At 35.2% G+C, this 16,468-nt stretch overlaps 1 protein-coding gene across 7 annotated transcripts in view; it reads right to left on the bottom strand.

Annotated features, from left to right (window-relative positions):
- Positions 1–16,360, bottom strand: part of LOC121418787 — a 30,693-nt gene extending 14,333 nt beyond the window's left edge. For 5 of the 7 annotated variants that reach the window (XR_005970512.1, XM_041612905.1, XM_041612940.1 and 2 more), the window contains exons 1-8: positions 16,265–16,360; positions 15,879–16,083; positions 12,580–12,638; positions 11,059–11,168; positions 6,022–6,164; positions 5,409–5,583; positions 4,562–4,680; positions 3,253–3,261 (exon numbers count right to left, since the gene is read on the bottom strand). Coding sequence is in view for 5 of the 7 variants with exons in the window: in XM_041612905.1 (XP_041468839.1) it covers positions 3,253–3,261; positions 4,562–4,680; positions 5,409–5,583; positions 6,022–6,164; positions 11,059–11,168; positions 12,580–12,638; positions 15,879–15,972 (709 nt within the window). In the remaining 2 variants the exon portion in view is untranslated. The remainder of the gene's footprint in view (positions 1–3,252; positions 3,262–4,561; positions 4,681–5,408; positions 5,584–6,021; positions 6,165–11,058; positions 11,169–12,579; positions 12,639–15,878; positions 16,084–16,264) is intronic. The other 2 variants (XR_005970514.1, XM_041612917.1) reach the window with 1 other exon arrangement.
- Positions 16,361–16,468: the final 108 nt, after the last annotated feature.

Here is a 16,468-nt window from a genome sequence, read left to right as displayed (position 1 = left end):
ATTCACTCTAGTTTTATTATTTTTAAAGTTACTCTAATTTGGTTTGGATGTTCTTGCACTCTGAACATTACTCTATTATCAGACATAACATAGTAGAAAAAAAATATTGGGAAGTAATTTTTTTTGGTAGGTGTTAACATTTCCATTTTGAAATTTCCGTCCGTGATGGAAAAAAAGATGAAAAGTTTTTTTATTCTTTATCAGAATAGAAATAAAAAATAAAAAGGTGTAGAGGTATCTCTCTAAACACTGTACATCATTTTATTTGAACATAGCTGTAATCCATACATTTTGTCCATATCATAAACTCAATCAAAAATGATCACGGACGGACATTAATTTCATCACGGACGGACAAAGTTAATTCACTCAAATTCAATGCACTCTAGTTTTATTGTTTTCAAAGTTACTCCAATTTTTTTTTTATGGTCTTGCACTCTGAACATTAATCTATCATCAAACATAAATTAATAGGAAAAAATATCAAGTAAACTTTCCTTGTAGATGTTAACATTTCTGTCCGTCCGTGATGAAATTAATGTCCGTCCGGGATCATTTTTATGAGGATAATGTCTATGGATTCAGCTTTTTATTCTTTATCAGAATAGAAACAGAAATAAAATTGTGTAGAAGTATTTCACTGGACACTGTATATCATTTTATTTGAACATAGCTAAAATCCATACATTTTTATGCATACAATAAGTCAATAAAAAATGATCACGGACGGACATTAATTTCATCACAGACGGACGAGTGAAATACTTGTGGAAAGATTTATATATGCAAATGAGAAACTTTGCTTGGCAGATTATGAATTTAATTTTAGCTTCTAATTGCAGTGAGAAGTTGGCTCTGAGAATAATTCAGAACTCAAATGGAGTAACTACCTACAACTTGCACATTTTTTGGTGATATCTTTGTTTGGCCGTTATTGGGGCTATATTTCTGTCAGGAAAAATTGTTGGAACATTATTGGAATGCAGATAGGGTTGGAAAGCTACATGTACATCTACATGTATACGCCAAAAAAGCAGGAAATAAAATATGGCAAGAACAAGTTCAAATCTGTAGTTTTCATCAATTCAAGCTTGCAGAAATGATGGAGAAGAAGAAAGTAGAATGCAATGCATAATCTGATATTAGCAGAAAAATCAATTTTTCTATGTACAAACCTATGGATTCACAATGCTTCTAACAGAACATGACATCACAGTCTTGAGGCTTGTGAAAATTACATGAATACCTTTTTTTTGAAGTCCATTATGGAGCTAATTTTAAGCAAATGGCTTAATATCTGATAAACTGTGAAAATGCATAATATAAAGCTTGCACTGCAGTGTTTAAAAGTCATTAAAAGCTTTGGATTGGTATATCAATTTCAATTTTGGATTCGGTCAGGGCCTAAATATATGAGGGCTGTTGATATTATGGGGTGTCTCCACTTTGATATGTGCAAAAGATGGATTTAAAGAGAGCCCCCTACAAGTGTTGATCCAACAAACAAGCATAAGGATCAGCTACCTGTTGATCTTTTCGATTTAGATTTTTTACCTTAAAAAAACCCTCTTTGCTCTTGGAATATTAAAGCCTAAAAATCATCATGATCATAAAAATACTTGTATCAACATGATCATTGATCAAAGCTGTTGATTTGGAACCTAGTATTCTACAATTTAAAAAGACAATATCCTTAATTTGACAAGAACTGTGTTTAGAGCAATCATATGTCTAGATTATACTATGCGTCTAGCATAGAAAACCCGTCACTATACATCTTAAATCAAGTTGCAGCAACTTGATTGAAGTTGTAGCAACTTGATTGTGCAACTAATAATGTTTAATAATATTAAGATATGTACAAATCATCAATACAATAGCATTTGTTCCCCCAAGAAAGTATTAAGAACTTCTTACAGGGTACTTCCAATGTATTTTTATTGTGTCCGTCCGTGATGTCCGTCTGAGATGTCCGTCCGTGATGGAAAATATTTGCAATTCTCTCAGAAGTTTGATATTGGTTAAGAATTCAATATGCTGAACATAGAAGCTAACATACCCGAGTGTTAGTTGCATTAACAATTATTGGTCCATGTTAAGCTGTTTAGATAGAAACAATAAAAATGTACAAAAATTCTAAAAACCACATTTCTATCATGTCCGTCCGTGATATGGCACATTTAGTGGATACCTATGTTTGTAGGTAACCATGGCAACAAACTTTTTTCATCATTCAGCATACTTTGTCCTACCCTTCACTACAAAACACAAAGGAACCTTGTTCATCTTATTCCTAATTTGTTACAAGCCTTCAAAACTTTCAAAATCTATCAAATGTCCGTCCGTGATGAACCGATCACGCTCAGCCCCAGAAATTCGGCAATCACCCCCAATGTGACTGAAATAGCCCCTAAAAACAAACAAAGATTCTTACCCTGTGAAATTGTCTTTAAAAAAAAAGCAGGTTATGTGAAAAAAAGAGAGAGCAGGGCTGGAGTGTAAAAATGCATTAGGAAAATTTTCAATGAGATAAGAAAAGATAGAGATAGAGGTTGATTTTTGAGAATTTTTAGACAGAAAAGAAATAGGGATATGATACAAAACAGAGGAAAAACATAGAGAATCGATTTGCAAAAGAAACGATAAAACAAAACAAATACAAGAGAAGAAAATAACAGAACAGGGCATGGAGATAGAAGAGGAGAAAGGGAGGGAGAAATAGAACAAGAAAAAGGAAGAGAAAGAGCAAGAGAAGGATAAGGAGAAAGAAAAAGAAAAAATGGAGATAAAGAAAAAGAGGATGAGAAACAGAAAGAGAACTAAAGAAAAATACAGAAAGGAAGAGGAGAAATGGCCTGATGGGTGGAGTGAGTGGGGGGGGGGGGGGGTAAGAAAGAGGAGAAAGAGTTCAGAAAAAGGACCCCCCAAAAAATGTGAAGAATAATAAGGAGAAGGAAAAGATCTCCCTGAACCATCAACAGAGGACAGTACAACATGGATGAAAAAAAAAGATTACATACAGTGTAGAGGTACATAGATGAGGTACAGTGTGTACAATTCAACATGATATTTGAACAAACTAGTAATTGTATCAATTGAATGTTGAATGATACCAGCTACATGTAAAAGCCCATATAACATAGCTAGTATTACAGTTTGGCAGAAATGTCCCATTGGTATAGTATGCAAAGTGCAATGAATAGCACATCATAATATTGTTTACAATTCTTGAAAAGTTCAGAATCAAATTACCTTGTTTCGCTGGAAGTTATTAATGCAAAAGAGAGAAATAGTGGATTAAAAAAGCACACAATACTAATTTCTACAATGACACAAGATAAAGAGCATGGTGACTGAAATGATATCACACGGCAGATCTTCGGTCCTTCAATTACAAAAGACATTAATAGACTGAAATATTAATGATTAAAGGGTGTTTTATAAGATGGAAATTTGAAATTCAAATTTAAATCGTAACATATGCTCTCAGGCGGCCGTGAGCCGAGTCAAAATCAGCCGTTATGACATATTGACATGTAATAGCTACATATACATGGTTTAAATAAAATGGATAAAACGGCTGTTATCAACTCGCTGCACGGCCACCGTTGAGCAAATGTGTCTGAGGTATAAGATAATGTTTTAACTCAAAATACACCAGATAAGCCATAACTTGCTTGCCGGAACTGCCATGCAATTAATAACCTTGCACCAAGATTCTTGCGTTAGAAGAGTTTACACATGTCATGTACAGGAAATATATGTACAATGCCTGATCACTCATGCATGGAAAAAAAATTATGCTTGGCATTTTGCGAGGACAAACGTCCATTAACCCGGCACTTTAGTATAGGCCTGAAAAATGAACATTGCAACCCTGCAAATGCACAAAATTGGTTTGATAAGGATAGCACCAAGCCCTGATACATATTAATTGATTGGTTGATAGTGGTTTAAGACTAGAGCATTGGACTCATAATTGCAAGGTTTGAGTTTAAATCACAGCTCTGCCATTGTCTCCACTTTGATGAAAATACATGTACCCAAGAGTAATATCTGTCATCTAATAAGGTAAACCACTGCCCGATTAACTTAGACGGAAAACGTTTCCTATGCTATTGGTTATATACCAGCTTGATGTTTGCCAGCAAAAAGAGCTGTCCTGCTGGGTTCCTAGGGAGCTACCATGAACAGAAACAGAAACATTTTTACAATTGATTACATTGACTCTGGTTTATGAGGCGAGACAAAATTCACAAAATGTGAGCAATCTCCCCCCCTCCCACAAAAAAAAAAAAAAAATAGCGAAGTGGAGAGGCAGTTTTCCGGACTAACCATAGCAAGGTCTCATTTCTTCTCCAACCCATTCCAAGTTGTGTTGGCTTAATCACGGGAAGTCCTCAAACTCTGAGAGGTGGGCCCTTCTATGTGCTCACTGAGGGAAGAATGTTCAATCAACAGTGTAATTTAATAGTTTGGAAAACAAGAGATCAATTCCTGCCATGAGGCAAAGAGGTCAGCCATCAGTCAATGGGAAGCTACCCGTTTTATTCATACTCACCATTGTTATCTTCGCTGTTATATCCACCGCTCTTGACGGCTGTGAGAGTGATCCCTTCATCTCCCTTGGATCCAAACTGCTTTTGTCTCTGCTCTTGGATCTTCTTCTCCCCACGCGACCTGAAAACAAGGGTAGTGACATTTAACTGATCTCACACACAGTCTGCCACTGTAGAACAATTCACACAGAAGGACAGGTAGTGCTTCGATGGGAATTACAATAAACAGTACAACATTATTTGAGATTCAAAGTAATTTTCTTATCATTCAACACTGAAAATGCGTCAGGATCTCGTTTTGTAGATTTTGACATGGAGTTCAACATGTCATACATGTACATGCAGGTCAAACTTTGCATTTGTGAGTGAAAAGCGACACTTTGTTTGGATTTTACATAAAGTACATGTAGGCAATTATTAGTGTCTACAATCATCTCCTACAGATGTATGTCAAAAAAACACTCTCATTCAATACACAGTATATCTGAACCATGAAAGCAAAGAAGAATGCTGAAGTCGTTTTAGCTCAAACGTATAAACTCTGAGATTTTTGCAGAAATTTCAAGTGAAAGTTTGATTCTAGTATAAGTGGTGAAATTCTATGTTCCATTTTTTCGTGATATAAAAAGATTTTGTTCAATACAAAATTCAGATTCAGACTTTTACTATAAAATACACAAAAACAAGCATTCAGCAAACTCCCATCTTTGCACATATCACTGCCACCAATCCTTGCAGCATTCAAGAAATTCTTTCCAAATTTGTCCCCCGGGTGGAGAGCGGCAAATGTGGATTCGTGTTTCACGAGTTCACTACTTTGACCATGAGTATAGAGATCATAAAACTCACTGCATGCAGGTCAGGCAGACGGCCAGGAGCACAACAAGGACAAAGAGCACGCAGACGATCGGGATCATGATTTTGTCAAGGCCGGTGTCCAGCGCAATGATGCGCTTGTCACCGATGAACACAAGTGCCTGGCCAGTGGCATTGTTGATGTCTGCTGCATTCTCCTCCACAATGGCTACAAAGAGACAAGATATTGATTTTTCGAGAAGAGAAAATTTGATAGTTCAGTTAAATATTTCTGTCTACATTAAACTAACATCAAATAGATTTTAACTTTATACTTCATTTGAAGAAAAAAAAAATACAGCTCATACAGTGTAAACATGTATGTTGAATGGATATGGGCCTACAGTATCGTGACATTGTTGGGTAGGGGTAATTAAATATTTAAAACCAAATATAAATATGAAAAAATATATATTTATGCTATTTCAAATATCATATATAGAGTCTGCACAATCACATTTGCTATACTGTAAATTATAGTTTTGCGTTAAATATGTAACATAGTGAAGTCAAAATTTAGGCCAGAAATGTAATTTTTTTATGATAGCGGTCTTCAAAATTTACGAAAACAAAACCATCTCAATACTGCAGATAGTAGAGCTCTTACTTGCAACTGTGGCTTTAGGAACGACATACTCCATGGCGGCGTCAGAAGCCCTGTCGGCCTCAGGAATCCTTACGTAAAAGGTCATTTTGATGTCCCCATTGAAATACTCAGGAGAATTTGCAGAGAGTACAACGGTAAAGGGGCTGCAGAAAGATTGAAAAATATATAAGAAAATATGATTTACATATATCATCATTTTACAATGTATGTAACTATATTAAAATCCTGTTGGACTAGGTTGCTGATTAAAAGATAAATTTCATTATTATATTAAGTTCAAATTCAGCTTTGTGCAAGACAAATGCATTTTCATGGATTTCCTATCAAAGCTATACTCATGTTTAACAGACAACTATGCATGGCTGATCGCTATAAATTAGCTAGCTTGTAAAAGGTCTTCATTTATTAAAGCTATTTTTGAAGTAACACAACTTTGGTGATTCCTTCATCATTTTCTTTGATTAAGGTATCAAACTTTTGAGACATGCTATTTTCTTTTTGACGTCCAGATACTGTAAGCCAAATTATTTCAAAAAATATTCTTTCTTCAGATTGTTTCTACTCACTCATGAGTGAGAAAGTAATCACATAATCATAAAGAGGAGACTTAAAAGTTAAAGCATTACACTGATCATTTTATTTGTGACCAATACACTGTAAGTTGGGGTGTAGTGGTTAAGACTCTAGTCGGTCAATTTGAGGGATTCCCAGCCATGACATGTTTTCCTTTGATCAGCAAGAAATTTACCCACATTGTGCTGAAATCAACCCAGGTGAGGTAAACAGGTACCAGTGGAAAATGATTCCTAAAAAAGCTGTTAGAACTGGAATCGGTAGACTAGCTTTCTAATTACTTTAGGAAAAATACAATCTTCATAAAGTTTAAAGCTGTCCTTTCCATTTCAACCATAACAATTCTACATGTATGTCTACATTTAACAGTTATCTTCAAAACAAACAGAGAAAATATAATTAACAGTAGGCCTATACATGTAGTAGCATGCAATACATATTTACTTAATGATCAATGTGCAACATGTAGGTAAATAGCTTAATTGATGGACTAGCTTAAATGCTACAGCTAAATGTACACTGTATATGCACATACCTATAATATGGCAAGCTATTAAAAATAAACCTCAAAATCACCATTGAAAATGTTTCAAATGTGATGAAGACAAACAAGAAATAAATTGGAAAAAGAACAATAAACTAAAACTGAATGCTCAATGAATGAGTGCATGTATGAGTATGATTATTGACGAATATCAAGCATACACAAGCCTTGTAAAGGGCGTCTGTGTACATATATGCACTCTCGATGATTAATCTATCAATAATTAAACACCCCCACACATGCTCACCCAACAGAGTTCTTTCAGCAAAGCATACAATGAATAGAACCATGCTTTTACTGTATCACAATCCAACATTTCATTAATCATGATCAGTGATCAGTATTTTCAATGTTTTACGTGCATCTTCATGAACAGTTCACTTGAAGCATGGGTCCGTGATTGAAGAGAAAAGATTTATGTATGTCCTACGTACAGAAGTTTGTGTAAAAAAAAATGAATATATGAGCACAAGACAAACTGCATGCAAATTTCCAACACAATTATGAGCAACTGAGGATTATCATTTTATTACACATCTTACATGTAGCTCCATATATCCCTGCACCATGGAACTCCATTCCTGTACATTGCAAATTTTATTGTATTTTATGTATCATCCAATTTTATGCATTTTATGCAATATAATCCATTTGGGTTTATACTTTACATGTAGAATAAACTTTTAGAAGTATCCTTTTGGCTCCGAAGGGGGGGGGGTGGTACTTCACTTGACAAGTGGATACCAAGTGCGACCATGAGTTTCAAAAAGCACCCTAAACGAGTATTATCCATATTCTGAATATGCATCCCTTAACAAATTTTGGCCCTTTGAAACCCTACCCTTGACAAGTATTCAAAACTGGTACCCTTGATAAGTATTTCCTGAACAAGTACATGACCAGCGATATTTAAATTGTTACGTCACATGTACATGTACCTGATCACGGACTTCGGCTTTACCTTCTGTACATTGGCTTTTGTACCACCCCACCTCCCAAATCGGATTATAAACATGTAATGTTGGGGCAAAAAGTACATCCTTTAAGGCATTTCATTCTGTTTTACCCTCGCAAATTTGACCATAACCTCGTATGTAGCTTTTCTAGCAAAAAATACCCTTTTTTCATTTTTTTTTGACACCCTTAATAACGTTACATACTTGATGTGCCCAATCTTGAAAAAAAATATCATGTTATATGCCCCCCCCCCCCCAGCTTTTGGCCTACAAATGAATACTGTTTCATTATTTATTTCAACCTCTGAGGTGATGCCTGGGTAATTTGATAGGGGGTGGTGTTGAACTAAAGGTGTTGTCTGCCATTTTCAACACCCAGCCCTCTCTATTCAATTTTTTTCATATTCCCCCCTCTTCTTTTTTTTCCTTCATGTTTATTGCACCGAGGGCTTTAACTTCCCACCTTCTGCCTCTCTCTTTCAGCAGCACCTCCTTGCTCATCCTGCTTTACAACAAGTAGAAAATGTAAATAGTAGTCTATTGTCTATCATTACAATAGACAGTAGCCTACTCACTTACATGCAACTCTGCATGCATGCACTTCATGTAATAATGGAGTGTACAATATACTACCACTTATAACGCAAACACAGGGAGATACTATGCTTTGACAAATTATACCATGCTTGAGTGATTCTGGTCCACTGGATGTACAGTATTTCATACATCCCTGAGGCTGTTTAATGATCCAATGCACTATAAAAAGCGTCATCTTCAGATGGCAAATACAGGGTGAATAGTTAATCCCTCTTCCTCTTTTACTACTGAACTACATGTACATACACATGCAATAAATAGAAGTAGACACACATGTAGGAAATGATATATATATAAAAACATTATTGTTTATCTATCAGGGTAATCCCTTTTTTTTGTAAATATAAACATTTAGGTATCAAAAGTGCAAGTGGTACAACATTCTCCTTTTGAGAATTAGGGGAAGGGGGGATACAGCATGAATGAGTGATCTACGTGTAGTACTTGTATGAAGAATACTACTTTTATAAATTTATGAAGATCATACCTGAGATATCAGAAAAAAATTAAAAAGAAGTAAATTAAGTACCTGTGGTCTAGGAAAGCCCTCACCTATTTCACTTATGTGGGCATACCAGCATTTTACCAGATTGGAATTATTACATCATAGTACATATCTAATACCCTTTTCATAAACCTATCCTCCAATTAGCCGCCTAAGAGTAATGCGGATAATTCAATAAAAATTGCGTTCATAAACTCCGAAAATAAGCCGCATTATTTTTACGAGCGCCCGTCCTGAAAAAAGGCGGATAATCGCCATGACAACTGGACACGCCCCCTCCGATGCGGTTGTGTTGGAAAAGGGTGACCTTGTGACCGCACCATGGCAATTATCCGCATTATTTGGAAATGCGTTCATAAACTCAAAATCTTATCCCGATGCCGCTATTATGCGGATAATAGCAGCATCAGAGTAATGCGGATAACTCTTGTCCTCCTCCAATTTTACGACCAAATTATGCTGCTATTAGCCGCCTAATTCATTTTAATTGGGTTTATGAAAGGGGTATAATAAGTAAACATTACTTTAGACAGTTGTCTCACATACAGTGTAGGAGACATTTATTATTTAATTATTTAGTTACTTGTCAGTAGAACTTTGGGCAGGGCATTACACCTTTAAATAAACTTTAAGCAAAGGCCTTCATGTAACTCTGATGCCCTTGTGATTTGCATCAATGTCCCTCTTAATGACATTGCATTTCATGAAGTCCTTTTGTAATGTTCCCCATTCTATACTCTAATATAAAAGTACATGAACCCTTAAAAAAGAGTTCTTGTCCTGCTAGAATATCAACTATGAAAGGTAATTTTTTATTTGTATCTCAGATGCCTTGCCATAAAAATAAACAATTCATCAACATAACAAGAACATACAATGTATATATACCGCTCAATTATTATGGAATTACGGTAGTAAACGATCTGAATGACCTAATTGCAGATCCCATATGACCAAATGTATGTATCTACAGTTGTCAAGACTACATGTACATGTAGTTCTAAAATGGATACAATATGGATCAGTCCACTAATTCTTAAAGCTGTAAATATAATTGTCATCCAAGTATGTCTGAGTTACCCATTATTCCATTCACATACTATGAGTGAACAAGTCCTCTTCAAGCAAATATCCATACTGCGGAACTTATTCATCTTTTATTCAAAGCAGCACTCATACAGAAACTATTTTGAGAATATTTGCCCTATCAAATATTCCTCCCACTTCCTGAATTGGTAGACTGTGACCTTCAACTAAACCAAACTATTAAAACACAGCAGAAAAATACCAGTCTTAATTTGGATATACATGTATAAACAGAAATACAATTCTCAAATCAAAATGCACTGTCTTAAAACTTTTTTGTAATAATTGAGGCATATTTTTTTAAATAATATTTAGGTCACATCTTTATATCAAAATTTCAAGTCACTTTCAATTATCTTTTAGTTAACACATACAATTTCTAATTTTCTATGATAATCTAGACATAAAGAACAACATATTGGCTTGTAACAAATCCAATCTTTATGTGCATTTAAAGGCAAGATTCACACAAAGCAAACTTTAGATTTGATAATCAATAACAGAATAAAGAGAAAAGGAAAACAGTACAGTGAAATTGATTCAAACTTGCAAGCAAAATGCCCTTTTTTTTTTCTTTTTTTTATCTGGAAACAGTAATAAGCATGATATTGATAGAATACAATGAAGTGTAGCTGATGACATTACACACTCACTTTTCCTGATCTATTTGATGGATGAAATCTCATCTTTCCTTTTCCTAATTTCTGGGATTAAATTAATTTTTCATTTCATTCTTCATCAAGACAATACATCTGAACAAGGCTTTTACAACTTACTCATTGTATGCAGATATCTGACAGGAGGCAAAGTTACTTGAATCCATACAATAGTTGTTCACACTTGCAGTTACTGATGATGTGAATCCAACAGTCATGTCCTGGTCCCACTAAAGATTATAAACAACAAAGAATGATTCATATTAAAATGTATGCAAAGCGGAGGGAGGAGGGATAATTGCTGCGAGTGTGAGGTGAATCTGGCGGCCCCGATCATAACGGCAGATTTATTACTTCTGACTTTGTATTGAATAATAATTTCAAGTTCCCTCTGAAATAAAATAATTTGATACAATTGTATCAAGCAACTTATAAGAAAACAATAGCAGCAACATTCCCAGAAAGTTTGAGTATGCCTTGCCTAACCAGTCATCAAGTATGTACTCACACTGCCAATTAAAGAATCATGGAATATGTGAACCCTAATAACATAACATGTCATGAACAACACACTGGTAAATACAAAGCTAATTTTTTTGTAATCCCAAAACTTTTCATTTTGAATTTTACTTCTCTTTTATGTCACTGAATCAAGTCACTTGTGTGCCTTCCATTATAAAATTGGGTATCTCTTCAAAGATCAAAGCATCATCCCTTTTTCTACTATTTTCCTTCATATGCATTTCTTAGAAACTAGAAACTGAATCCATAACTGCCAACTCTGGCAAACAAGAAATAGGTACAGATTTCTACGAACTTTCCCCAAATAGGAATAATTCCTCTCCAAGACTACATAAACATTTTCAAAAAATATGAATGTGCAGGTTCCATTCTTTTTCCAAAAATAAGAATATTCATTCTAAATGTGAAGTTTATCCTGACAATATTGGTTTTAATAGAATCAGAAAAATTACAAAATATATTAGAAATGGTCTGATAAAAATCCAAAGAATAAGAAAGTTATGATTTTTTTTTACATTTTTTAATTTGTGATGTTATATTTGAGCAGCTCTCTAATATATAATGTCATTTCCATATTCATGATTGATAAAAATGGTTCTATTATGGATGGGGATATGAATTGACGTGCTTGATATGCGCACTGCACTATCACTTTGATTTTTCTTTTTTAGAAAATGGCATTTCTGAGGGTTTATATCACATAATGTATATTATGGAGGAGCTGTCCATCTGTGACGTCATGAAAGCTCAACTTTAGACACTCATATTAAAATCCCTTATTCTATTAGGGATTTTCATAAAACTTTCATAAATAATTTTCGTTTAATTTTTTCCACTTTAATTGAAACCAAAGCTGTCAGGATGAATTTCCATTTTAATATGAACAGTTTGCAGGTACATATATGTGAATGATGAAGAAAAAAAAAAGTTCAGACCCACTCAGCAATCTTTCACAATACATTACATTCAACTTTGCACTCGTAGCCAGAACGAAAAAAAAATGACAGTAAATCAATTCTTCTGCCTCGGCCACTCGGCCAATTGTCCTGGTCCTGAGTATAGAGTCAAGTGTAATTACACTCAAAAGATTGCTGACGGCCATTGTATACCATTACTTACATTATCAATGTCATAGATTTCATCAAATCTGACTTCAAGGGAGTCACTACTAATTTCATCTGATAAATAGAAATTAAAAAAAGTAAAGGAAATCTTTTTAAATTCACACATAAAATCATAATTGAAAACAAATGAGTTTCAAATGTACTTGTTGTTCATTAAGAAGATGAAAAGTTCAAAAAAACAAACCCAAAACATAGATCCATATCTGACTATATATCATTCACCATTTCAATCATTTTGGGGGTTTCCTTCACACAAGCATTTATTTTACCATCTCTTTAATAACCTCTGCAAACATAAGCAATCATACAAAAAACAACTTAGAATCAAGTACTGTACCAAAATTTACCGAGGATAGGACGAACCCGGGGCAAATCCTTTTCCTCTCTAAAATATGCCAAGTCTGTCAGGGGTATAATTCAAACACATGTAAGAACTTGGTTCATACTTTATTCTAAAATACAGTATATAGTTTAAGACGGAAATGACAATTTTTAACTTTGTGTCACATCTTTCACGTGTATTCCCTTTAAATCATTTAAACAGATTGAAAATGTTACAATGAGTAACCCTGTATCACATTCAAAACTGTAATCCATTTATACAATAATCCCTCAGCCAGGGATTCATACATGTAACACTGTATCAGCCCAAAGATTGTGCAATTGTTTCACCATGACAAACACCAAGATAGCAGCGCGGCGTCACCATCAGCAAATTTTTCTTGTAGGGACAATAGGTGGTTTCAGACCGCCTCGAAGTTCGCCAGTTCCAGGTATTCTCTGATCGGGAAATTTACCCCGATCAGAAAATACCAGGTATTTTGGTAATGTGAAAGCAAACTACGCGTAATATCCCCGAAAGAAAATACCCGCTAAATAGCAGGTACTTGGCGAAATTACGAGAACTTTCGTGGGGATTTTTCCAAGGTCGCAGGTATTTTGGCGATGTGAAAGCAAATTACGGGAACTTTTATCCCAGCGTGTCGTTGGGCGCGGCGGCGTGGGTGGCTGCTGGGCTAGTGATTTTGAATCTCGCGCCTTGTCTGCTTATCAGACCATACTACGCATGCTCGTAACTTCGGGAACTTATTCCGAAGGATGTGTTTCGGGGCGGTGTGAATGCAGGAATAATTAACGGGTATTTTTTAGCCTTAAAAAGTTCTCGTAATTTAACGGGGATTCTTGTGATCGAGGCGGTTTGAAACCGCCTAGTGATTTTCCGCAATTGCGGAAAACCGACGGAATTCACAGAAATGGCCTTTTGAAACGGAAAGTGGCATTTCAAACTGAAAATCAAGGAAAACATATTTTTCTTCAGAATACACACAACAGTATCAGAAATAACTACAAAATCTCAACAAAATATGAATATTAAATGGCCAAAACATGATCTCACTTCACTACAATCACGACAATCCACACATCGTGACAGCTCTTCACTCCATCACAGTCGATCGTACCCCTCACCCTGGCTCTTCCCAGCCGCACCGGTGGGGTACGGTTGATCTGCCGTATTGAAAACATTTTGAGCCGTGTCGTATTTGAATAATATTTGATTTTCTTCCTCTTTCAAATCAATAAGTTTACTATCGCAATTGATATAAATAAAGATTCTTTGCATGTATACAATAAATAAACAATCAAACAAATAAATATATCAATATCAATGAGATTACAAATATTTTTAAAATGATTACAAATGAAGTATAAACTGCCAAATTTTTCTTCTATAACGATGTGAAAGCAGAGGGGAAAACCCATATCAATTAAAAGATTTTTAAAAATACTTTTTTTCCCTGAATAGAATAGAAATAATCTCTTTTGAACATATCAATTGTACAAGAATAAAAAAAAGGGTAAAATACTATTTCAAAGGTTGATTAGAGGAAGGTAATTATCCTAAACGTCCCTACACACTCACCTTACCCCAATACCTCCTCCCCCCACTCATCTCTCTCTCCCCAGACACCCACATAAGCTCACTTCAAACTCAACACCACCCATAGCTCCCCCCCCCTCTTCCCCGTCACAAAACTCACACATCCATCTACACACGTACATTGATTTGTTTCCATTTCCTTAAGTGCACCCCCAGCTTCCCTTATTCAAATGCTATTTGATATTCCGTGTCTCTATACTTTCTGTACTTTCTTGAACTAAAAATAATATACTTAATTAAGAATATAATATAGTTTATTTATTTAAGTTACTCTTGTAGTATTTCCAGATATCCCCATGAAAATTGTTTTCCAACTGTCACTGCCAAGTTCATTCAGTTGAAATATTTTACTCATATCTTCCCATAATCGCCTAACCTCAGGACAATACAAAATAAATGTTGGTAAGACTCAACTTCTTTTTTACAAAAGGAACACAAATTATCTGTCTCAAACCCAAATTTAAAAGGTTCCCTTTTCGTGTACACAGCCCATTGTAATTGTTTGTATTGAAATTCTGTATTTATTGCATAGCATTGCACATTTCAGTTTCAGATATTTTTTTTTAACAAGTGCACACCTATTTACCAATAATGCACATATAGCATTTCCATTTATTTGAAAGCAGGATAAAAGAGCATTGTAGATTAAATGCCTTGCTCACGGGCATAGGTGCCGCGGCCTGGGATCGAACCCAGGACTTTCCATGTATAGTCAGGCGCCTTAGACCACTCGGCCACGGCACCTCCATAACATGTACATGCAGATCGTGTGTTGCTGCCCTCTACATTAGTGTAACAGCACGATCTCGAGATCCAAAATGGCAGATAGAACAAAATCGTTGACTGCTCAAAACGATGTCCAAAAACACCCCAAAAATATCTTAAAATTTCATTCAACCGTAAAATAATGCTTAAAATGTGAAAGGTGAGGATTTATTCATGTTAAATGTGTTTGTCAAAATATTTTGTGTACCCGCATAGATCCAATTAGAGCGGATTCTACTGCGTTGTTGGTACAGTGGCAGTACAAATTTTGACCAGCGCGAGTGTTGCGTTTATTAGCGCTACTGAATGGGGAAACGGAATCGTTAATTTTCACACGGCCATGGGACTTATGTACACAAAGTCCATGGGGAAACAGAATTTCCGTTTTCTGACATGCTAAAATTGAATTCAAGATTTTCTGAAACGGAAAAGGCAATTTTTTTAAACAAAAAATCACTGTCCCTATTCTTGCGATTCTAAAAAACAAACAAACAATTATTAAGGCACAGAGTCAAACCCCATGTGTCTCCAAATTAACCATATTTCTGTTTTCTGACATTTCTGTCATTTCGTAGAAATAACACACCAACCTTGCAATGTACACAAAGCTACATTAAAAAATGCTCCAAGGATTAGAAAGAGCTGCACAAGCAGCTTTTCACTCAAGTATCCACGCCCTTCCATCGCTTGCTAATGCCGCTCCGCTCTGCTGACCCGAGCTGATTGAGGTACACTGCCGCACTGTTGCTGTATAGGCTCCCGGCTGGCGGCTTCCCTGACCCTGTGTAATGTGTACTGTTGTAAAAAGAGATGAAGGCAAGTCCGGGATAAGAACATTCATAAAGCTGAAAAATAATCACTAATATGATTGACATTATAGCTAGAAGTGTGACTTGACATCTATGATTTCATTAAAAGCTAAATGATTAGAAAATTACAGTTACATTTCAACAAAATAACTGAAAATAAGACTTACTTTGATATGTCTATGACTTGCGAGGGATAGGATCTCTGTTATGTTGCCAAGCCTTTTATCATTTAGACAAATCCATTTTATGTAGAGGGAAATATTTTATTATTGAGAGGAATAATTCTATAAAAAAAGGTTCATGTTGAATTTATGCAAGAAGTATTACAAAATTGCACTAAAATTGCGCTATAATCATGTAATTAATGGAAA

The sequence above is a fragment of the Lytechinus variegatus genome, chromosome 1 (genome assembly GCF_018143015.1).
Source record: "Lytechinus variegatus isolate NC3 chromosome 1, Lvar_3.0, whole genome shotgun sequence".
Taxonomy (NCBI): domain Eukaryota; kingdom Metazoa; phylum Echinodermata; class Echinoidea; order Temnopleuroida; family Toxopneustidae; genus Lytechinus; species Lytechinus variegatus.
The sequence above is the reverse complement of the archived record's forward strand: the minus strand, read 5'-3'. Positions and strand labels throughout refer to the sequence as shown.